The sequence below is a fragment of the Wyeomyia smithii genome, chromosome 3 (assembly GCF_029784165.1).
Source record: "Wyeomyia smithii strain HCP4-BCI-WySm-NY-G18 chromosome 3, ASM2978416v1, whole genome shotgun sequence".
Taxonomy (NCBI): domain Eukaryota; kingdom Metazoa; phylum Arthropoda; class Insecta; order Diptera; family Culicidae; genus Wyeomyia; species Wyeomyia smithii.
Genome location: NC_073696.1, coordinates 20,756,105 through 20,782,073, shown reverse-complemented (window position 1 = coordinate 20,782,073; position 25,969 = coordinate 20,756,105). Strand labels below are relative to the sequence as shown.

The window sequence follows — 25,969 nt, the reverse complement described above, 5'->3', positions numbered from 1 at the left end:
AACATATTGTCAACGGTCACGTTGCTTGCTGAGTCGATTCCGCTGCTAGTATTTGAAAGAACGGTGTCATTCTAGCATATAAATTAGTAAAAGTGAATGTAGCCATCACGGTCCAAAACTTTGGTTGTGGTAAAAAATTGATCAATAATGTTAATAGGGTCATATGGCATAAGAACTATGTCAGAACAAACCAAGAAATCACGAACATACCTACTTACAAAACTTGAAGATGAGAAATTTAAACCAAATTACTATGAACGACCATAACATAAAAATATTCAATTTTTCATTAAATTTTCATTCTAATCAACTTATGGTAATTTTTGTAATCTTTTAAGGTTTTGGATGGGAATGTTTAAAATGTAGGGGTACTAGGGGTAAGCCCGGCCCCCTTAGGAAAATGATTCTTTAGTATGATTTGATGGCAAATATTGTTTATATTTCTTTCACAGAATCATTGCCCAGATTGATTTTAACAAGATGTGAAAACTGTCAGTACTTTCGAACTGTTATTTTACAAGGAATAGTGAAGTTTTGGAACTAAGATAAAAACGACGTTCAGTAACCAGTGCGGGTGAAACCGGCACCCCTTGGGGGTAACACCGGCACCTAAGTTTGTTTATGAATTTACTCGAATTAAATGAACCAATTTGAATTCGGAGACCGTCAAATGAGAGATCTTAGATTTCTGTACATTATTGTTGAATTTCGTTGTTGTTGGTTAGCTGGTTTTGGAAGGATTGCCGGAATAAGTTCCGGTGAACATTATGTATACACAATAAAAAAATGATACTCGGCAAACCAATCATGTGGCGCTTTAAATCATATTTATTACTAGTTTCATCGAACCCGGATCACATTGACTACATCGGAACATATTCCATATACCACCGGGAAAGCGGTCAGTTTTGTGACTTGATTCGGTACATTCGATACCTCTAATAACGCTTGGATTCATTTATAAACTACAGAAGAGCTTGAGTGCATGGTTCCAAGTCAATTTATTAGTTTGTTTAGCAGCGAGGCATCGGTAATACATGAAAAATATGTGTCAGTAACATCCAACTAACCTCAAGGTATGTCGGGCTCAGCACACATTTTTTTAAAAATGAGTATTTCTGCCAATTTATTGCTTCAATTTACCTCAGATCGAATTCTTTTGATTGCTAATAATACAGGCAACAAATTGTAGAGCAACGAAACATTATTTTAGTCTTTTCAAATGAATAAAAGCTTAAGTTCCACTTACAAAAAATTACATCCTTTTACGCATCGGATGATGTAGTGTTTGTTTTGTCTATTATTTTGACGATTGACGTTTCACGGTGGCTTAGATGTATCTTAAAATGTCTAAAATATTAAATACCAACACTTTACATATTCCGAAACACAGTTAATTAGTGTTTTCTAGTAAAACCCTAGGGGTGACGGTCTTATTCTCAGTGCCGGGCTTACCCCCAGTACCCCTAATGGTATAATGTGACATAGACGAAACATGAGATAGAAAAAATACATCGCAGTAGCCTTTTACGCAAGAGATTTTTAAGAAATCGCGCAAATTACGATATCCGCGCGGGAAAGACGGGTAAATAGCCACGAAACTTCGCATACAATAATATATATATCCTCAAACATAAACCACTTATAAATTGGGAAAGGTTTTTTAATTTTTTTCTTCGTAAATTTTTTCATCTGTGCAACTTTTTCCACTTCCTTGATATTTCCGATTTGCTAAGATATTCATTTTTTTTTGTCGCACATAAACATGGGCTTGTATTTAGACTTAAAACCGAACCAAACCAAACCAAATAAGTTCAAAATTATGGTTAAAACATAAATCGCGCTAAGTAAATCCCAGCTGACTGCAAACTACTTTTTAAAACAGTACAAGGGGTAGAAAGCAATTGACGGCGTTTGAATATGATGGTCGTGAGTAATGTAAAATTATTAATAAGCGGTACTAATGCAAACTTCACGAATTCACCACCAATTAGGATTCAGCCTGTTGACAGTTCCATCAAATTCAATAGGTGATTAAGGAATTATTACCTAAGTGGTCTTTGGGTTATTATAATTCACTTTTTAACTTTAATGCTCTTGCAGTACTGACATTATCATGATATCAATATCGTCATTATTGGTCTCACAAATTGTTGCTTTAGCATACTGCAAACTATATCAGTGTGACATAAGTTTGTTAGAGATTATGGCATTATTGGTCAGCTGAAAGTATTCTCCTTTCCCTCATCACTCTGTATAAATTTAAAAATCTAGCTTAAGCGTGTTGCTTTTTTATATAACTTCTTCTCTAGTCGTCAATGATCGGAGAATTGTCACTGATTCTTAGAATTAAATTTTGCTCACGTTTTTGATCTAGGACACTAAGTATTTTCCGCGAGAAGAAATTTTTTTAAGACTGAAGAGTAGTTTGCATTGAAAAATTTTACGGATGGTGATAAAAAAAACTAAGACAGATAATTGAGAGACTAGCAAAAAAATCTACGCCCTTACTAGCGATTTTTCGGTAGTTAATCGGATCATCCGCCATGGTGGACGAAAACATGTGTGTGGGCATGTTTTTTAATTTGTTCTTCGTTTTCTCAATTCACCAATTCTTCCTCCTCTTCAGTTTTCGTGCCAAAATTGTTGTAGTAGATCTTACGCTTCAAGTTTGCCCAGAACCCTCGATGGGAAGCACATGGGGTATGTTGGGCGGGCTCGCCGACATGGGTACACATCGATATTCAGCCGCTCCTTCTCTTTTAACGACCGGCCAGAAAACTGCGTCTACTCCCCTATGGTATTTCTTGATGAACGACGCTACTTCCAGCAGGCACTTTGTACTATAAATTTCTTCGTTCACGGCTAGTTCGAGCGAAAGACATCCTCTTCTCCTTGATTGTCAGCTTGGTGAGTGACATGAATCTTACCTCGTAGCTCACTTCTTTCGCGGGGGAACTAAAATACAAAGTGCCCTGCCAGTCGTTGACATCCAGGGTGAGATAGGTCTCGTCGTCCATCAGCTCTACCACGTCGCGATTCGCCGGAAAAATCGACTTGACTATCTTATTCAGCCGCTGTCGCTGCTTCATTGCCTGCAACTCCGAGGCCAGAGGACGGGACTGTCGCTCCCTGACATGAATGTCCATGTTCGTCAGGTACTGTGCACTATTTGGCCGGCTACACCGACCTCTTGGCCAAGCACACACTCTTCTCTCGGTCCTGCTCTTCAGTATCCTTTGGAGCTTCTTGTCGCTCAGGTTCGTCGGCTGTACGGAACTTTTCTTTGCTGCTTTGATTGTTGTCCAGTAGAGTCAAGATGTTGTAGATGTCGGAACGGGTGTATTAGGCGTACCGCATGATGTCCGTCTTCGACGCGGCGGGGTACCGTTCTTTGAACGCGTACATTTTTGAACAGAGCAGCTTCACTGTTTCCGCCATCATGGTTAGAGTTCGACTGATAGTCAATTTTTTTCTGTTGACTCATGGGTCACTATGAATAATGCTGCATGGGTAGTTTCGTCAGTGTGTGTAAAGTAAACTCTTGACTAATCGGCAGTTTTATTCCTTTTTTAATGCAAATATTAGCTCAGAAACCTTTTGTTGTACAAAAAAATGTCTGAGGATGAGTTGTACAGGGTCCAGCAATTGAACCCGGCCCTTCAAAATCCAGAAGGACTAAGACCTTTCGGTGAGGCAGAAACAAGACCTGGTAAAATGAGTGAAGGCGCTGGTTAAAAAGGGCCGCCGAAAAATGGTTGGAGAGTACCGTGTTTACCGACGAATAAGCAGAATCATAGAGTTGGGTTGTCAGGAAGATCACAAATCTATGCCAGCGTGCTAACGGCCATCAGGTGACAGAAATCAACATTTGTGGTGGTTTCAGCCGCAATGGTCGGTCTCCGCTGGTTTTTATCCCCTAAGGAGTGAAAATTCGAACCAAAATACTTATTAGGAACTAGTTCTACAGAACGTCGTTAAACCGTGGTACGTTGTCATTGGGGTACCACTCATTGGGTTTTCAAACAAGACTCGGTACCAGCTCACAAAGCGAGGAACCCCAACTCTGGACTGAGGAACATATGCCAGGGTTCATTTCGAGCTCGAAATGGCCAGCGAGTTAACCGAACTTGAACGCTATGGACTTCACCGTCTGTGGTATGTTGAGGCCGATACATAATCAGAAAAACCGGTATTTGGCAGCAGCCTAGCAGAGATGTTTTCTGCTCAATTTAAGTGTACAAAGAATGAATTTCGCAACTTTCACTTTGAGAAGAAAGTCTGCAGCCGTTTTTCTCAAAAATGTGTATAAAGAGAAACAAAGGTCAACACAGATGTGGTTTTAAAGCTCAAAGTAAAAAAAAAGAAAAAATATAGGATTTTGGTCTTTTTTTGTGAATTTTGGTGCCCCCAGCCACCAACATTTTTTATAGACTTAAATGAGTTTTCTTGTAAATATAAAACTGATGCGACGAACCCGGCGAGCAATTACTATGCGAACTCTCGCGTAAGTTGACGCGTTTTGGTAATGTCTAGGGGCATCAAAATTCACAGGAATGGTTAGAAGCTATAGTTTTTTTAGGACCGCTATTTCGAGCTTTGGGGTAGCATTTTTTTGCTTTCGTCAACCAGTGTAATGCTTAATTATAGTTTTTGTTACTCTTTGTACAGAGAAATCGTTCACGTCACTTGCCGAAAGCGCAAGAGTACGAGAGAAGAACAAAAGCAATTGGAGAAGGCATATGGCGTAAGCGCGTCGTGGAAGCGAGGAGCAAGCAAAACATGACATTCGTTGGTGTCGGGACTGAATTATTAGAAGTAAAATGAAGTTTTAAAACCACTTGATGTACTTACTTTATTCTCGGGACCCTATGACTAGTGAAACGCACATGCCACACCATTCCCCTATAGGAAAATGATTAAATGTAATTATGGCTCTTAATGTTCCTCACGTCAGTTTTGGGTTTGTTACTGTTAAATGTATGTTTTGATTGAATATTGTTTTAAAAGTTTTTTCTGACAATATTGTCTTATGATATTTTAATATGTTGGTTCTTCTTTGAAAATTGTCACTAAATTTTCTTCCCGTCCTCCTAAATGGAGTTTTTTTTTCTACGATTCATTTAAATTATACTTATGAACTTCGATTTTTTTAAGGTATTGCCATCACTGGTGCGCTTCTCCTACTTGCAATTTTCGTACCTTTGAACACTCATAGGAAAGGAAAGTGGCTCCCCAAGACCCAAATCTGGCCCCCTTGATGCATAGGGTTAGAGTGATTTTGTACGTCGTTATTATTTTTTCGACATTGTAATGAAATAGACCTTATCCATAACTTCTTCATCATAAAATTGCCTTTTTCGTGAAAATTACAATGAAAAATAAAAGAGAGATCGATATGCGCTTATTTAGGCCATCGAGTAGCAAAATAATCGCATACCAATCTCACTTTCAACTGCTCGAGGTAGGAGTAGTCGTATTTTTCTCAAGTATTTTGAATATGGACAGATGTTTATTACCGCAGACAGCTTCTATGCTGCATGGAAAATGGCGGAGACGTCCACCTATCACTTACCCCGACTTTAAGGTCGTCTTAGAAAAAGCAAAATAAAAGGTTGAAGTCTTGGATATGCTACTGAATTTCCTCTCTTACGCCTTCAGTGTTTCGCAAAACGTGCTGAATAAAATTATTCCGCATTAGCCCGTGAATTTAACCTGTTGGAAAAGTGGCATTGAGAATAAGAAGTTTCCAATTTCATTACAACAATTACTTGACGAAAGACGAAGGCGATGGAAAGAGATACAAGCTGTTTTTAACTAAGCAACTAAAAACGATTTCTTCTGAGATCTGACAATTTAAACTTGAATGATCATTTGAAGTGAGCAGATCAACCACAGGAAATTAACCTCTTACATAAAACAAGCTATTATCCCTCTGATTGACGAAACCAATAATCTTTCGGGAACGGACTCTTAGAAAAAGTTGCAGTTTCAGTGTCTACTTAAAATTAACTATAGTGCGGAATTTATTTGAAACAACCTTGCATTATTTAATTATTTGATGATTTTTAACAGTTAAAAGCTTGAAAAACAGCACCAAATATTTGTTATATGAATTGAAGAAAAAAAAATATGGCCATACCCATACCCCAAAAACATTTGGTGGGATTGATATGCGATTATTTTTAAGATGGGACAATTCGACCTCACATTTTTTTCTGACTGTTTCAAATAAAACATACTCTTTTGTTTCCTTGATTGATAGTGAAGCAAGAAATAGATGTAATCTGATATTCAACTCAAAAACGATGAAAATCCATATGGGACTGGTATGCGATTATAGGCAGTAGACTCTCCTGCTCTTTTTGACCGAGCCACGTTAGTTTCCCTGTCCAGTGTCGGCAATCATAACTGCCTGGAGAGATCAACTGTGTGTGACTTCTTTTTCTGAACATTTGCGAGAGGAAAGGGACAAGTAGGGGGATGACATGAAGCTTGGGAATAAACCCATGCGTAAAAGTGCCTCTGACATCGAACGAAAGGTTCGAACCCATGGCCATTCGCTTGTCAAAGCGGACTCTGTAACCTTAATACTACGAGCTTCCCTCCAAAGCCGTTTGCAATGATAGAATGTGATTTTATAACGTTATACTATCTATTATGCGTTATACTATCTATTATGCTGTTATGCTAATCATCAAATAGAAGCTCGTCTGATGAAGCTTGCTTCAGATGGTATTGGAATAAAAAGTCTGTGTATAAATAAACAAAAGGTCGAGTTCCGAATCGGAATGTAGCACCAAGGCTTTTCGTCTCCTCAATATTGAATTTAGCTTTACTAAAAGAGTTGAGTGTGCCTAAAACTCCTGAGTGTTTTGTTTTTGTCGTTGATCAACATCGATTTTTTATGTCACATTTGCAAAATACTAATACTAACAGCCCGTGCATCGCATATATCAACACAAGGTTCACAAAGACCAACTTCGTGTAGTTAAACAATTTACTTTCTAAACTATTTGTGCTCTCTGCGCAGGAGACCTTTCAAAACAACAAAGAGAAGAGTTTATTAACTTCTGATCGAGCGTCTTGATGGAATATTTACACTACACATTACACTTTTTCCACTTCACTATTTAATTCTATCACTTTCACTTATCACTTGCAAATACGTATTTCAACGCCAACAATAGGCTTCCATTTTTAGATGTAGTCGTTGTTAAAAACTCCAACCACTTTGAATTCGAAATCTTTAGGAAACCCACACATACCTAACACTTCTAACCACTCTTCCCAGCATAAAATGGCTTCTTTCTACCCCGTTGATCCACCGTATGGAGTCTTTGCCTCTCAGTAATGAAGGTAAAAAAACCGAAATGAAATATATTTTTGATATTGGTGAGCAGAATGGATATAATAGAAGAACCATACAAGCCATTTATGATAAAAAGAAACGAAACCAACATAGGAAAGCACACACTACACTCACACCGCTAACAGAAGATCAGAAGGGAGTAGTGGTTGAATATGACGTCAATTTTACAAGTCAACTTCGTAAAAAATTTAGGAAATTTGGTATCGATATTATCTACAGTAGTAGAAATAATCAAATTAAAACAAGGTTGGGGTCTACTAAAGACACTATTGACAAATTGGATAGGACGGGTGTTTATATAGTTGCATGTCCACATTGTGATAAGGTTTACATTGACCAAACTAAAAGAAATTTAGACATCCGGTTTAAGGAACATACTTCAGAACTTATAAAGGCTAAAAAGACTCAGAAAAAGGATTAACTCACCATTTCAGATCAGAAACAGCCGAACATATTTTTCATGAAGATCACGCTATGACTACCGACAACATTAGTCTAGTTCGATCAGTAACATCCCCTTGGAAATTAGATGTCGCAGAAAGTTTTGAAATTTTCAAACAAAACCCAGCTACCCTCCTTAACAGAGATCAGGGTAATCATTCCTCTTGGCTTTTTAAATTTCTACCTAAAACTCCCCGACAAGGCATGGATCACCAGTAGTTTTCTATGAGATTGTGTAGAAATATGGTGCAACCCCCTTCCTTCCCCGGTTGCTGTTCAATCGAAAGTTATTTCTTTGTAAAGTATGTGGACAGAAAGATTATCGAAAACTTCTTCTAATAGGGGAACTGCTCCATTATTCATCTCATTAAGCCGATATTCACGAACACCAAAATTTCACGATTTTAGCTAGATTCATCCCGAATTTTGTAAAACAAACCATTTTTCACAACGCTTCCATATCCATCTCAATACTTGAATCACTGCTCAATTATTCATCTCACGACGCCCCCATATTCATCACACTGTTAATCAGGAATGAATCACATTATCATGAATGAACGTAGCCGCGGCCCGTCGTAGTAGGTTACCTAGATATCCGCTGCAGTTGTTTACATGCAAAAGTGGTAACCTAGGTAACCACTGCAGTGCTGTCAATTTATGTCAATTATGTCGGAATAATTCAACATTATTAGTATGATTTTTTCGTATTAACAGAAACTGTTCTGGCAACATTTGATTTTCTTCAACGCAGTGAAAACAGATGAAAATACATACAGTTGAAATTTAGGGATTGTAGAAATTCATCTCATATATTTCTGCTAATTCAGGCTTAGGAAAGTTGAGGTGAACATTTCAAAGGTAAAAGTATTCTTAGTGTGGTGAGTGATTTTGTGTAGTGATCAAAATAAAAAGTGGTCCACTAGTGATGAAAAAAACTTTGGTTGGCTGCTGAACGAGTCCCGTTGTAGCCGTATAGAACAGTGCGCGGATTTTGTTTTCTGAGGTAGGCGATTGAATTAAATGAGTTTTTGAGAGCAGATGCCAAGCTCTGCTCTAGAGTCCACATTATTCTGAGTAAATTTACATATCACTAACTAAATCTACGTGAAAAGAACTGTTAGCATCCCAGCCAGCCATAAATTTTTTGCCACTCTGAAAAAAAAAACGGTTTACGAAGGCATTTTACCAACCTGAGGCAATTTTTTCACCAGGGCTGCAAACAATTATACGAATCTCTAATTATTGAAAACCCGCATTTTCACGATTATCGTATGTCAGTATTTGTTCACAATTCGCCCAATTTCGCAGTCAATCATCTATTATAAGGTTTCTTGAAAGTATAAAAATTACTCCTGAGCTGTCGTTTTGAATTCAAAGTAAAACCTACTTTCAGAAATTCGAAAAATATTTCTGGAAAAATGTTCAGAGAAATGCTCACGGTGGGAATAATTTTGAATGACAAGTTGTAAAAACTATCTTCAAAACCATGAATGATGTTTATGACAACACACCCCGGTTTTTTACACGGGGAATACGTACCTCGTAAAAACCGCGTTATTTCAAAAATCCGCGTGAAAAAAACGCGTAAATTAAAAAATCAGCGTTGAAAAATTTACAAGCTGATTAATTTGAAAAATGGGAAGTCTGAGTACCAGTTTTGAAATGTGTCCTCTTCTACGGTTTACCAGACTTGGAAATTTACGGTCATTCTTTATCCTCCAATGGACCACCCAATTGCCAAGCAGTGGTCAGGGAATCTAGTTGACCACCATTTTCGCGGTCATTCTGGATCCTTCCGAGGGCCAACCACTGGCAACCTCAATACGAGCACTGGTTAGCGGACTAATTGTAACCTAGTTAACCCCCTGGAATAATTTGGAGAAAAACAGAAATTGAAACACAAGATGATTATAAGCATTTAGATGCTTTTGATCAGGTTAAAAAAAAAATCGTGTAAAAATCCATATGAAAATCAGCGTCAAAATCACGGAAAAAATCTGAATATATTCCTTTCGTTTGTTTTCGAGTAGTGTTCAGAGAATTACCACATATCACGCATTTCAGGTACAAACAAGGTAATTATTCAAATTGGTGAATAAACATTTTGGATTCGAAAAGGTTACAAATGAATAATTTTGGAATAAAAATGTTTCATGAATTCTCTATCACTCTGGGGACAATATTTTCCGATGATTCATTTTAATTCTACTTCATCGTGAAAGATATAAAAGATTTGTCTTTTAGTTTTTTTATCCGAACTGTTAATAATACTTCTTATAATCCGGCTCCATCGTGAAATTTATTCTGCAGTTTACTTAGATTTTATTTACTTATACTTATGTTTGTCTTTAATAATTTTTTCCGATTTTTCTTTCATCATCGTGGATAATTTGGACAGATAATATTTTTAAGTTTGACTAAGAACATTTTTCAGCAATTCAATGCATTAACTTTAATTCTCTGAAATACTGTTCATAGGTGTTGAATTGTTATGGCAGAATGACAAAATTAACCCGGATTGTTTTAAGTTTTGTAAGTTCCAATTCTTAAGGGTGTAGTAAAATTTTTGAAACAATTTCGCCCTATTTTAAAATGACCTACAAAAATCGGATATAAGCGTTTGTGTTTTCAAGGACCTGAACAATTTATTTGAGCTCGCTTTGAAAGAAAACTTCTTCCTTAGTGATAGTGGTGTGAGTTTTAGCATCCTCCCCAAGCAACGCAGCATCGATCTTTCCTTTTAATCCGAAACCAAAGCCAGGCCGTTTTCCCGGTTAGGGTTTCGCCAGCCGGTCGACTTGCGCGTCGCTTCACCTCCCACTGCGGTGGTGTAACGTATGTGTGTCTGTGTGGTGTGGTCCGTTTGAAAGCTGCATCCTCTGCCGGAGCCCCATTTAGGTCAAGCCCAATATGGGCATATATGCACGCTGCACATATGCTTTATGAGCTGCCACTTAGTTGGCATCGGAGTGCAAAGAGCAAAGCGGGTCTATAAAACACTGCCAAGGAGTTGCCGAACGCCGAACGAAGCGTAATCGCAAACAAGCCCTCGACACTTTTCTGGTTCTGTGCGCCTCGATACCGGCCCGGCCAGCTCCCGCTACTGGCAGTGCCTAGTTCTACCCGTTCGGCTTTCTCGGAACAGAGTGTATAACCAGCGGAGCTCGGGAAATGCTATTCTCGGAGTTCCGCGCAGTTCCTGCGATGGCGTGCATGTATCGCTCTCTTTACGACCTATTAAACAAAAATTCCATTAAATCTAAATTGTCTGCATGCATCATTTATCTTCATTTCATTATGTTTATATTAGTTAGTGTCTACCGTGATGTGGTTTGGAAGCAAACAAGCGAACGAAGCGAGCGGAGATTTTCAGCGGAATTTGGTTCACAGATAAATGGACGAGTGTTTTTATTTCCGACAGAACCCCGCAATTTACAAACAATTCAAAGCCGGTTGAAGAATTCCAACACTTTAGGAATTCCAAGCAACAACATTATACGATTTCAAACGAACACCAAGTGGCAATTTCAAGCCCCGCATCGAGAAATAGATCTGATTATCTTCGTAAGCATTCCGTTGCCCTAAGACGGACGCTGATGGTTCGATTGTGTTGAATGTAGCTCTTTTTTTCTCTTTCCCGAACGAATTACCGACACCTCCGGTAGGTTGCGCAGAACAGTCGAGGGGGGGATTTTTCTGCTTCCCTTTACCGCCCAACCATCATCACGCACCTTAATCATGTTTTTAAAATAATAAACACAGTAGCTTGAAAAGTTTTTGATGAAGTAGCAAAGGATAGAATAAGGGGCGAGAGAGAGAGAGAGAGAGAGAGCGAGAAAAAACCTTATTGAAACTAAATACCTATCACTTCAAAATGAACTCCCCCTTTCGGTGGCGCTGTTTACCTCCAACCGGGCCTGGTGCAACGAAACGAAGACTCATCATCGGACCCAGTGGATTGTGGTCAGGCTGTGGAACGGCGGGTGGCGGAAAAAGAAGGAGTGAAAAACAACATTCAGAGCAGCACCGAGCGGGAACAGTTTGCGCACATGAACGGTCGAGGGGCGTGGAAATAGCAACGTATTAAGTGAGCACGAAAAGCCATCAAGAAATGGCTGCTAAGAAGTGGAGGCTTTTAGAAGGTTGGGAAACAAAAAGTAAAGAACCTCAATGGGGTGAACGAAACAGAACGCCGAGACGAGTTCAATAGATGCAATAATTCGTGTGATAAGTGATTGAATGATTCTACACTGTGTCTGTCGAGTCACTGTCGAGAGTGAATTTTTTGTTGGAATTGTACAGGAAAAGAAGGATTTCGCGGAATACGAAATCCAAAAAATAAGATATTACATGCTTTGGCCAACATTTTGATTTTTTAATTTTTATCATATATAAAACAAAACAGATAAAATAGATATGAAATGATATGAAATATTTTAACGAACATTTTTCTTTGAAATGAAACTTCACACACGTGTTGGGTATAATCCAATGAAACGAGGTTTCAAATTCACACTACCCTTGTCCAAATCAGACGGCGAAAAAGATAAACCGAACGATTTGACGACAAACACAGCAGACAAAACTTGACTAAAATGACGTCCGGTTCGGGTGTTGATTTCCTCGAAGACGAAGGAAGGGTTTTGCATCACTACCGAAGATGTTTCGCCAAAAAAACAGTATCAACTGTTCCGAAATGATTGTATTACTGTTATCTGAACCGTTGAGCTGTGAAAAAAAGACAAACAAACAAAACACAGTTCAGATGAAGTTGCATAGTCGAATTTCAATTACCAAAAACATCCTAAGCAAAACAAATAATTCCACTCTGTCATCACCACGGGGATTCCTCGGGAGCCACTAATTTAGGTCCCTTTCCAACACGCGTGATAAAGTTTCCAGTTGCGTAATCAAAGACCCTCACACACACACCGGCCGGTAAATTTCTCCACCCCGGACTCCGTAGGCACGTGCCAAACGTGCAACATCATCCCGTCATAACCGGCTTGTCAAAATTGCGACAAACGCCGGAGGCGACGTGTGGCCGGCTTCTAACGTAAATAGACGGCCCCTACGCAATCTCTCGCTCTCTGTGTCTCGCTTGTTCCTGCTATTCTGTGGAAGGAGGAAATAACTTCATCCCTCCTTCCACCACTCTGGCTTTCGGCTGTGATGCGTTGAAACGGGTGTTAATTTCAGATAACTGCGAATTGAGCTGAAAATTCTTACGAAGCGTAGGTTTTCTACTCCAAAGGGGTATACCCGATTAGACGGATTTTGAAGTTGAAGAATTTTGTATTCAATTTAGTTTTCATTAGTCTGAGATCTGAGCTTTACCGTCTGACAAGGATTGATTACACAATCTTTATATTCAGGTGCAAAAAGAAGTTCAGTACATCGTTAGAGATTACGTTTCTCAGCTGTATCCAACTGTAGAATGGCCAAATACCATTTAGTATGGGTATTTACAAAATCGTGATGAACAGAGGCCATAATCTAAATCCAAATTGGTGATTTCTCGTTTCTGTAAAACAGCCAAAAATATGATCCGATGTGGAACCGGATATCAATTTTAGGTGTTTCGAAATCTGCTTCCAGTATCTATGGAACAGCCTTGAAAGATTTAATCTTAATGCGACTATTTCCAGAGCAAGAGGCCGGAGATCGACCTCAGATACCTCTATTAAACTAAGATGGCAAATTGCGATTTCTGCAAAATAGTCAAACAAGACCAAATACCATCCAATATAGATATTGACAAGACCAAGAACGAAAATCGATTTATTTTGAAATCTAAGATAGCGACTTTCCGGTTCCTAGGGATGTGCGATACTCTATCGATACCGCGGGTATCGATACTTTTTTCCGATGCATTGAGCACATGGCATTGATACTTTAGCAAGCAATATTATCGGATATCGATATATTTTAATTTGATACTCGAAAAATATCGGAAAAAAATTCGCGTTGACGGAAAAAGGAAGGAACATTATGACAATTACATATGCCATTTCCCTCAGGTGCGAACAGCCTTGAAAATCTCTTTTAACGCTTTTAACACCGTCAACGCGAATTCGTGGAATTTGTGCGACAACGAGCAAACAAAACAGAGTGATTCTTAATCTTTCTTAAAGCGTGGCTTTAATAATAGGTCTAATCAAGTAATTCAAATTCATATTTCATAAACACTTCCAGTGTTATTCGCTATCGACGAGCTGAAAAGTTTATAACGCAAATTGATTTTTTGTGAAAATGCTTTTTTTAATTTTTCATACTTACATGCCCGATGAGGATAGTTTTAGCATCAAAAGATTCAGCAACTTCCTTACTTCGAAATCAGTGCTAACGGTGCTACGGAGAAAAAATGAATGCGGAAATCCGGTTTTCCTGGATATGTTACAAAACTGAGGAATTCTTTGAATATTTCAACAGAATCCTTCATAAAATACTTTCACAAGTTATCTTTATGGTTTTGGGTGTTATGGTGATATGCCCCCGAAAAAGTCCTTCCAGAACAAATTCTACCGGGGCTTTCAGTGGCCATAGAAACAATTAAATAATACATCACATACCAATACCACCCAATATTTTCATAACCAGGATAATCGCTCTCTCGTTTTGATGTTGACAGTTGCCTTAACGGTGAGTACTTTGTCATTTCTCTAATGTACAGTTTGCTCTAGCAGCGTGCACAGAGGTGTGTGTTTTCCCTGACGATCCGTGATACTTAGCACTAGAATCGACAATCGGGAAATCGTCGAGAAAATGAATATCAATAATATATGAATGATAGTCCCTGGGTTTTTCTTGTTGCAAATTTTCCATTTATTTATCGTTGAATCTTGGGACCCGGACGAACACATAAGATTCGCATGGATTCCCTAGGACTCCTCACATTGGAATCGTGAAGCGTCCTCGATAAGGAATCCTGAAAAAAGAATCCTCGAGAATGCCCAGTCTATAGGGCTAGGATTCCTTAATAAGAATCGTGTAATGAGAATCCTTCAGATTCCCTAGGATTCCTTACATTGGAATCGTGAAACGTCCTTGATAAGGAATCCTTAAAAGGAATCCTCAAGACTGCCCTGTCAATGGGGTTAAGATTCTTGAATGAGAATCGTGTAATGAGAAACCACCGGATTCTCTAGGATTCCTCACATAGAAATCGTGAAGCCTTCTTGATGAGGAATTCTGAAAAAGGAATCCTCAGAAATTCCCTGTCTATGGTGCTAGGATTCTTGAATGAGAATCGTGTAATGAGAATTCTTCAGATTCCCTAGGATTCCTTACATTGGAATCGTTAATCGTCCTTGATAAGGAATCCTTAAAAAGAATCCTCAAGACTGCACTGGGTTAAGATTCTTGAATGAGAATCGTGTAATGAGAATTCGTCCGATACTCTAGGATTCCTCACATAGAAATCGTGAAGCATCCTTGATGAGGAATTCTGGTAAAGGAATCCTCAGGAATGCCCTGTCTATGCTAGGATTCTTGAAGGAGAATCGTGTTAGGAGAATTCTTAGGATACTTCAACCGTTATGTGCTCGACGGGGTTTTCGGGTACCCCAAATTAAAGTACTTGTAACTTTTGCAATTTTCATTCGATACTTGATACTTGATTTGCTACTTGTAGCACCAAAAGATCCAGTAACTTATCTACTTTCAATTCAGCGTTAGCAGTGCCCCGGAAAAATTCTCTCATAGCCAGATATCCGGTTTGTCAGGGATATATTCCGAAACTGGGGAATTATATGTAAATTTGAACAGAATCTTACCATTAATGATTCAAAGTTCTTAAAATTACTTCTACAGGCCATTCGCTAGCTTTTGAGTGTATAAGTAATATAGCTTCAAAATGGTCCTTTCGGAGTAGATTTCAGAGGGGCTTCTATTGCCGATAGAAACCACTGAATAAAACAAGGTTAAAAGCTATCTAAGATTTTTTTTCAGGACCGGGATGATGCGCCGATCCTACTGACACTAACAGTCTCTCCCAAACCGAAACTCGAACTTACAACGACTGGCTTGTTAGGCCAGCATCGTACCTCAAAACCATCTGGGAGATAATTTTATGTAATTTTATGTGTCTTGAACCAATAATTGTTAGATTTTGTCCAAATATTCATAAAATTCCTCAGTTTTTGGAATATCGGATTCCCGGGAATGAGAGAGTCCTTGGGCACCGCTGACGCTAATTTGAAAGTAGATAGGTTACTGGATCTTTTGGGGCCATCGAAATCAAATGAAAATCACAACAGATATAAGAATTTCGAGCACAAAACGGTTAAAGTCAAAGGTTTCGTATCCGAAGAATTCTCATAACGCGATTTTCACTTAAGAATCCCAGTCCCATATACGAGGAATTCTTGAGGATTCTTTCGTCAGGATTCCTTATTGCGGACGCTTTACGATTCCAATGTAAGGAATCCTAGGGAATCTATGCGAATCCTATGGGTGCGACTAATATATATGTGAGTTTATTCTAACCGGGACGTCAGTCATGTCTAATAGTCTGTCCTCGTTAGAGTCAGTTGTTCAAATTTGTAATTCTGTTCGCATACCACTTTTTTGTATAAGATTGCTGCAGAAAAACTGCCGAAGAAAACCACTGACGAAGACGTTCGATACCCTATTTGATTTCTGGTCTTTCTGAAACATATCATTTGAGGTTCAAATCAGAGGAAGCTAAAAAGAGGGGAATCTAGTTTGACTGAAATATAATAGATTTTATATTGAGCGTCTTAGTAGAATAGAATTAGATATTGAGAATATGCAATGTTTCTACTACTACAAAAAATCGAATACCGCTGAAATCGTCCGTAGATACATATTTCGGTTATTACTTATAACCATCATCAGTGCCTATATGCTGAAAAAGAATCTTTTTAAGAAATAAATTTTCATTTGTTAACCATCAGTTACTCGATTGTTTGGTCAATATCAATTCCAGACATAGGTTTTGTATACTTCTAAAGTAGAATTACCAAGTTACAGGATTGAATTAGGAAGTAGAACACTCTGAGAAAGAAATAACTAACTTTCTCAGAAACGCAATTTGATCCAAAACAGGAGCAAGTTATCCGTCTCTCGTTATGAGTATAATATTCTTTATGATGTTGGTTAGATTCTTCAATTTCATCTGGAAAAGAGATAGACAGATTACGACTCGTTTTCCTCAGTCTTATGCCGTACACTCAATTTTTACCTCGTAAAAAAACACGTTGAATCCGCGGAAATCAAATCTGCGTTGAAAAGCAGTGGTAATTCGATATCCCGCGTAAGAATCATGGTTGATTCGAAAATGCGCCTTAAAATACGCGTTCATTCAAAATACCGAGAAAAAAACCCGTAAAAAAATTCTGTCCGGATCGCAAAGACGATTCCTCCCACGATTCTGTCGCCGAGTCGCCGAGATTCCTAAATTTGGTTATCCATATGCGATTCGTATAGATTGTGTCCGTATCGCAGAAGCGATTCCTCTCACGATTCGTTTGGATTTTTGAGGATTCTTGAAAAGGTTTCCCATATGCGATTCGAACAGATTCTGTACGTATCGCAGAAACGATTCCTCTCAGGATTCCATCACCAAGTTATAGGAATCCTGGAAATTCTTACTCAGGATTCCCAGCGTGTTAGTTAGGGAGTGAGTCAGAGCGATCATTTCATCGAGCGCCGGCAGGTTGATGTTGTTATTCAAACTAACAAGCAGCACATTTTCCGTGTTTTTGTGTGAATCATGACTTTTACCAACCGCATGTTATCTTCTAGTTGATTTTCATTCACTAAGTCCCTAAATTTTACATGGAATTTACGTTTTATTGATTCCATTTTAAATGAATTAACTGTATCATCTATCACCGTTGAAAAAATTGATCAATTTGAAAATCTGGAAAATTTGTTATGCTTATAAACAAACCGATGCAACTCGCTCATAAGCAAAACTGCCAGATTCACGGCTTCGTTCGTTTTCTCGTTTGTCACTTAACCCGTTTCGTTATTGCGATAATATTGAAGTATCGATACTTTTATTGCGATATATTTATTACTTGGTATCGGATCGTTTCAATATATCGCAATACCAAATATCGATACCTACGCTATCGATTCCCATCCGGTTTTTAGAATACATAGGCTTGTGAACTTGGACAGAGCTGGGAAACTCTCTAATCACGATAATTTTTAGATACCAGAAAATCGATTTTTTTTTTTTGAGGTAACACGTTTTCAAGACATTTTGCATGAAAAATTGTCGATATCGACAATTTCATGAACCTTTCTTTATCAGTCGAAAAAGTGAAATTCGGCACTTGCTCATGTCCGATTGAGATGAAATTTTTTATGAAAGAATTTTGCGAAAAAACTCCATTGGCCCCAGTTCTAGAATTTTTAAGTCCCAGAGAGTCGATTTTTTCCAAATTTGTTTTTCCGATAATGCCAGATCTTGACGTTTCATGCATATCTAAGACGTTTGGAAGCCTAATCGGCGAGCTCTTGGTGTTTTTGAGCGTAGAATCCTGTGGTAGATCATTGGCGGAAAACTTGAAAATGATTTTTGGCGCAGACACCTGAACCATGAAGTGTACCAAGCTTACAAATCAGCGAATATATTCAAGCGAATAAAACATGACAGGCTACAGTGGGCTGGTCATGTAAAATAACCTGGAACGCACACTTAGATTCAATAATGAGTAAGGCAAACTCAGTGTTGTGGGTTTTCTCCAACGTGGCGGGAAGAACTTGGGGCTCAAAACCAAAAATAGTGATATGGGTGTACACCACAATATTAAGGCCTCGAATTTCTTACGCTTCTTCAGCATGGTGGCCAAAACCAAGAAGACAACGGCAACGAGGAAGCTAAATAAACTTCATCGGCTAGCTTGTATTGCCACTACCTGAGCAATGTGGAGTACACCTTCTAAAGCATTAGAAGCTATCCTCCATCTACTTCCTTTGAATCAACACGTTCAACTAGAGCCCAGGAAAAGTGCACAAAAGCTGAAACGACAAAAGATGATACTAGACGGTGATAAGATAGGCCACTCGAAGATCTTGAATCTCCTACTTGCTGAACCAGCAACGAACATGAACAGTGGTTGGATGGAGCCTAGATCCAACTACGACATCCCATACTCAGTAGACTGGGACACGGTTATATGGGAAAAAAGCGATGGTGTTATTTTTTCGCTCCCATGCACTTTTCGTGTTCCTTATGGGTCCTATAACAACTGTGTAACTTTTCAGATCGATCAGTGAAACGCCCGATTTGCGCCCCATTTTTAAAGCTTCCATACGATTTTATATGGGAAAAACCACTTTTTCAAAACTTTTTCCATAGAGATGTCCAGTTGGCTCCTTAAAATATATCAATACATGAAATTTATAGGAAATTTTCCTGGGAAAAAGTCTTCTGAAAACCGCAAGGTGCTACCTTTCTTGTGAAAAAAGATATTCACCCCAGACTGATTGAATATCTAATTGATCTGAATTTTACTAGCAATACTGCTGCAGCATGCTGCTGTTGCAAATTCAACCATGTGATGAGAAACGATATCGCTTAAATTTATCTTGGAGGCTTCTCCGAAGATACTATGAGCAAAAATCACACTTTGAAAATTAATTCCACGTGAAATTAGTGATGCTGGAAAATTTCAATGGTGAGCCGTCCGTCAGACATTCAATTAGTTTGGGGTGAATAGCTGTTTCTACAAGCATCGTAGCGCCTTACGGTCTTCAGAAGAGTTTTTTCCAGGAAGAAGTTTTTTTTAGAGTCAACTTGACATCTCTAGAGAATAAGTATTGTGAAAGTGGATTTTCCCATATAAAATTGTATGGAAACTTTAAAAATCGCAAATCGGGCGTTTCACCGATCGATTTGAAAAGTTACACAGTTGTTATGGGATCCATAAGGAACACGAAAAGTGCATGGGAGCTAACATTCATTTTTTGTCCCACCCTAATATTCAGTTTATGAGCCCTCTCGCTCAGTATGGGATGCGGGAGGACCAAGTGTTCGTAATGGATCGATCAAGTTCTATACTGACGGTTCAAAAATGGGGATTGTAACAGGAGCGGAAGTATACGATCTTAGAACTAAAATATCAGTAGCTATGGGAAGCTTGAGTGTAACATCACATTTCATTCGTTTAAGATTTGCTTTGAAATAAATGCCAATTTTTCGTTTAAAAAGCACAATGTCCGTTAGTTCTGTTCTACCATGCATGTTTGTTTATGAATGACGGCGCAATTTGATTCATTTTTCAGTGTCTCTCAATCCTACTAACATGTGGTGAAGATTTGGTTGCGAATTGATTGAAGAAGAGGAACTGAATATGGATGGTATTTCAGAAATCAGCAATGATGCTGCAGTTACTGCCTCGGCTCCCTCTGTCGTCGATATGGGACTCTATCAGCAAAATCGCCTTTTCTAGTTATTTTTTATAATCTTCTTTTTACGCCTTTTCTAGTTATTTTTTATAATCTTCTTCACTTCTTAGTTTCAGTTTTTCTTCCAGCAAAATCGTTCTAATTTAAAAAAATGGATTTTTTACAATTTTTTCAATTTTCAGTCAACTATAACCAGAGAAGGGGAAAGGGGTGTATTAAAACGTGACATAATTAGGTGGAAGGTCAATGAAGTTGTGACCGGGGGGGGGGGAGGTAGGTAGTGAGTTTTTTTTCCAAATTTTGTGTGACATCATTAATGGATGGTCCCTAAATAGACGCAGACTTCAGTACCTCAATAAGGACTTCTTAGAACCCAAGGAAATCTGGTCTGCGCCGCCAGTCAGGGTAACTAGTTTCATAAAACAAGTTATTCACGATTGGTACCTATCTCGCTATAGCTCGCCGTCCATCACTTCCTCAATTAGTGGTAGACGAGCTTGAAGCGCAGTACAGCAAACCGGGGCATACCACAATAGTTCAAATAAATGGGCGCAGTGGTCCGAAAACCCCTCCAGAAGGAAAAAATGTAACTGAATGCCGGAGCAAAAATTTGCAAAAACTATATTTAGCAGGAATCCCGATAGAGCGACTTCGGGGTAGAACCCGCGCTCGTTGGATATGTGCTGTCAACTAGGATGCCCGCGTAATAGATGTTAGAGGCCACTAGAAGATACCCACTCCCAAGCCGAAATCGTATAATACGCTTTTTATCATGCGCAAAAATTCATCTTAAATTGTATATTATGGTGAAGTCTTACCTATTTACGATTGTAGGCTTAGAGTTGTAAAACAGTGTGAAACAAATCACTTTCTGTCGGATATTATCGTATATAAACACGTATATCAATGAATTGCATACCATTATTCCTCAGTACTTATATCGCCTCCAAAATAAAGACTGGAACGCACAAAAACTGGTCGACTTCAAATTGGTCTGTTTCTGTTATAGATGGATTGAGAAAAAAAACCGAAATGCTGTATTTGGAAGTAAAGTGTATATACAATCGTTGCTATGATGCGCTTTTACCGTTTGCTCTCCAGTTTTTAAAATGGCGTCCAAGCAAGAGGAGCAGCGTGTTAAAATTTTGCTCCCGCAGCAAGAGAATCCGACGTTCTCGCACGCCAAATTGGCAAAATTGCTGGATGTGGCCAAAACGACAGTGACAAACGTTTTGAATGTGTTCGGCGAGCGTTTGTCGACCACCAGGGAGCCTGGAAGCGGCGGCAATCGTACTCCACAAGTGGCAGCGACGACGAAGAAAGTGGTATCGGAATATAAGAAGAATCCTAACCTCTCCATCCGGGACGTCGCTGGCAAGCTCAATGTCTCCCATACTAGTGTGCAGCGGGTCAAAAAACGAGCCGAGTTGTCGACGTTCAAGAATGTGAAGGTGGTGAACCGCGATTAAAAACAAAACACGTCGGCAAAGCAGCGGTCCCGGAAGCTGTTCACGACTCTGCTCACAAAGTTCGACTGTGTCGTCATGGACGACGAAACTTATGTGAAGGCGGATTTCAAGCAGCTTTCGGGACAGGAGTTTTATACTGCATCAAAACTGCATTACTATCAAACTCAAAATTTTCTAAGAAATAAAAGCGGTAATAAAGGCTGTTGGGATAAGTCAAAAAACAGTTGCATTTTTGTTGCAGTTGTTGAGTGCTCAAACAGTTTTTGCAAAACAGTTATCAGCACAATGTTACTCAACCCTATCCCCCCTCCTCTTTTTTTACTCTAAAGCAGGTATTAGACGACGCAAATATTTGCTATTTTTGGTACGATTTTTATTTGCACAAAATAAAATCTGTATTGAAAAATAGCAAATATTTGCTTCGTCTAATACCTGCTTAAGTTAACCGATATATTTGCAGAGATCGTCTTTTAGTTGGCGGTATAGGGTAGGGAACATATTCTAAGCAGCCCTAGGAATCGCCTGTGTATTGAGACGAAATACTCGAAATGTGTTGGGTGAAATTCAAACAGAAGTATATCAATCTGTTCTCTATCTTTTTCTCTGTCAGAACTAGTTTTCAGATTGTAAAACCATGTTAGCAAACTTTAACAATAATCAATTAAAGTTACCAATCGAGGGACACTATTCCAATTACTCCGAACCTGATTTAAGCCATCTGTTTGCAGGCGTTTTTTTGCAGCACCTGAAGTGGCTCCTGAATAGCTGCAATATAGGTCGATTTGTTTAGAATGATGTTTGTTCACAGGTTTCTTTGTGATCAACGGTATTTCTTATATTCGTAAGACAGCTACACAATCAAAGTTTTCGTTTCCATCATTGGAATTGTTGATATTGATCAAAATTCAGGAGTTTAAGGACTGTTTTCTTCGACTGATTAAAATAGGCGCCACTGCTTAAGTCGTTCCTCACCCTATTTACAACAATAGAGTGTTTCAAGCTCCTACAGGTGAAAAGAAACAACTCCTTAACGATACGTGTGAGTCATGTTTACCATTAAAGTCTAGAAATTAATCAATAACTAAACGTCGACTGGCTTCGTTACAATAGTTTAACGACCTCTCTGAAACAAAAGGTGCTTTCGAGGCCTGCGGGTATTCGTTACTATAATACAGAATTGTGACCGCTGCTTAGTTCCGCATTGTTAATGGACAGTAAAAACTACTTTTTTAGTGTGTTAATGATGAGTCATTTGATGTGTCCGGTCACGATCATTCTCAGGTTTTACAACTCAATGAATTTAAGAAATTAAAACCTAACTAGCGCGATTTTATAGCTCTTCCCCGCAGTTAGAATTTTTTTTTTTTTTCTACGACTTAACATCAAAGAATTCGTTAGAAATATTATGCTAAGAATGTTCTCCTGATGTCATTTTTCGCAGGATCACGCAACGCCGCTCTTCATAGCCGCTCAGAACGGACATAATGCGGTGCTTAAGCTGCTGCTGGCAGCCGGTGCCCATCCGGATACTCCCCGGAACGATGGTGCCACTCCGTTATGGATTGCCTCCCAAATGGGTCACGATCATGTCGTCAAGATGCTACTACTACATGGTGCTTACGTGGATGCTGTTCGATGTGTGAGTACCTATTTTAGGAAATAATTAGTCTGAAAGTGATAACGTTTGCTTCCCGTGATAGGATGGTGCAACGGCGCTCTTCAAGGCCGCCCACAAAGGTCACAGTTCCGTAGTTCACGAGCTACTCAAGTATCGGCCCAATTTGGGGCTTATTCCGAACGGGGAATCGGCACTTCATGCGGCAGCATTATTTGGCCATCTTCCGGTGGTGAAGCAGCTGATCGGAGCCGGATCGGATGTCCTGTTGAAGAATCAGGATGGTCAGACCCCGTTGCAGATCTCCCGACAGCAGAAGTATCACGCCGTTTATCAGTACCTGAAGGATCGTGAACACTTTCTGCGTCACCAGAGTGCCTCGGTTGGTGGTAAGAGTCTCGTGTCAGCCAGCGCAGCCCCCGCGCCCTCGGTTGCCACGACGGTGGTCATCAGCAGCTAGGCCAGGAAGCCGGTTGCCGACCAGGGCAACCAGACGAGTTGAATTGTCTTCGATTGTTGGTGATGCTGTTGTTGCCATTTAGTCGGTATCTATTTACTGTTTGAAACGCGAATACCTGTGCTTCTAGTAATTTAACTATCCAACGCCTGATCGGTGGTAGAAATAAAGTCGTTATAGTTGTTGTTTATTGCCTGTTGTTTTACCGCCGAGTTCGCTAGTTTTCTCGAACGCGGTTCGGTGCTCAGCCGCGGGCTACCAGACGGCAACGGTAGTGTATAATTTATGCGGTGCAACAGATAGAAATTAGACTAACAAATAAGCGGTAGTAAAAATAGAAATACCTATCATTGGCTGGTTGGACTGTCCACAGCGTTCAAGTCCAAGATGATGGGGCAAATTAGTCAGCGCTCTGTTGATGAGTTTTTTTTCTATCCAAAGCTCAAAAAAAACTTATAGGCGATCGACAGCAGAAATGATATCCACAAACAGGATTGACTAAGAGAAAGGGAAAAAACTAAAATCTTAATCAAATGTCAACACATTTAATTATTGATTAGCTGATACGAACCCGAAGCGTGGCCAATAGCGCGTGTTATCTCACCTTAGCGTATTCTAGTGCATTGATAAAATATGCATAAAAGATAATATATTGACAAATAAAAACAAAATCACACTAACAAACGACGCGCGCAAAAATGTTTTGTTTAGATCTGAAACATAAAAGTATAGAATAGAGTTTTTCTTGCTCGTTATAAATTAACAAATTTATTAGCATCAAGTAATACATTTCACATAGATAGACGATAGTACGAAAAACCTACACAGTTCGTAAACACCAACAGGTCACAAAAAGAAAAAAACAGCGTTCCACAGAATTGATAACTAGATAGTAGAAATGTTACATTAGAACTATTATATCACATAGTTAGAAGCACCTCGTTATCTAGACTTTCACGGCGCAGTATCTAATATCATCGCTCACACTAATGCTTCAAATAACTAACCGAAGCAACAACGTATACCTTCCAGCAGCAATCCACTAAATAATTAATTACAGACGCAATATAATGGTTAACTGTCGGTCGGAAAAAAATCGGCGCGGATAAAAAGTAACATGTTTATTAATCCGAAATGCCAAGTTAAATGAGGAAGCAAATCAATTTTAATTTGTTTTAATGCAACTCTTGTTGCTTGTTGTTGAAATTTTCCCGAAACTTTTGGCACAATAGTAAGCATATCTTTCCAATTGCAGTGAAAAAATAAAATAAAATATATAATTTTTTTTTCTCCTGTATGGACTGCCTCACTGCGACCAGAATCGTTGATCTATTGTGAGAAATGCCCGGGAGTCTGCTGTATCTCGCGCTTCTATTATGAGCTATACCGCTATTAAGAAGTGGCATGCTTATTGTTAAATTTTATCAGTGCTTGTGTGTAATGTACTACCCTTCCTTTTACACGTTTACTGTTCTCCTATACCGAGCCTCCTTCCTCCTGCCAAATATCGCCAATTATAATTCCCTCAGAAGTTTCGTTGTGCGTCCTTCTGGCCAGTTTTATTGATAAAAGGGACTTATTTTTGTTAAGAGGGAGTCACGCAAATGTATTGTAGATTTCAGCGTAAAGGAAGGGTAACTGGTGGAAAGCCTGAGAACAAACCCATGCTTAAAAGTCCTTTTTGACATCGAATGGCCTGATTATACTAAGATTCGAACCCACGACCATCCGCTTGACAAAGCGCACTCTGTAACCTTGCGGCTACGCAGCTCCCCAAATATATAATAATATTTAACCTCTTTATTCCCTCAGACTATGTTTCGTAAATCACGTTAACATTCAAAACCGAAAACAAGCTTTTTTCGCTAACTGAAACTGTTGTTACGCCTTGTAATTCTGTGTCATCACTTAAAATTTGCCAATTAGAATTTCAATCTTTTAATTTGCAATATTTTTTTTTGTTCCATCCATTATGAAATACATTGCAATATTTTCCGTCGAGTAGAGTGATAAAAAGTGATTTGTTTGTTCTCACTTGAAACCAGACGCGATCCGGTCGGTCGGTCTGCTGTCTAATCCAAGCAAGCCAAACCGGCTGCTGCTGTCGATAGAGGAAGAGAAAAGAGTATGAGAGAGAAAGAGAGCGAGCCAGCAAGCAAACACACTAAAACGCACAGGCTCATAATTAATTCAATTTCAATTTTTGATTTCCCATGCATACACGATAG

The 25,969-nt window shown here is 39.0% G+C and overlaps 1 protein-coding gene across 2 annotated transcripts in view; it reads left to right on the top strand.

Moving 5' to 3' along the window:
• The window catches only part of LOC129732547 (ankyrin repeat domain-containing protein 29), a 367,940-nt gene extending 343,354 nt beyond the window's left edge, over positions 1-24,586 (top strand). For both annotated transcript variants that reach the window (XM_055693512.1, XM_055693513.1), the window contains exons 7-8: positions 23,111-23,308; positions 23,370-24,586. In XM_055693512.1, the coding sequence (XP_055549487.1) occupies positions 23,111-23,308; positions 23,370-23,744 (573 nt within the window). In that variant the 3' untranslated portion in view covers positions 23,745-24,586. The remainder of the gene's footprint in view (positions 1-23,110; positions 23,309-23,369) is intronic.
• Positions 24,587-25,969: the final 1,383 nt, after the last annotated feature.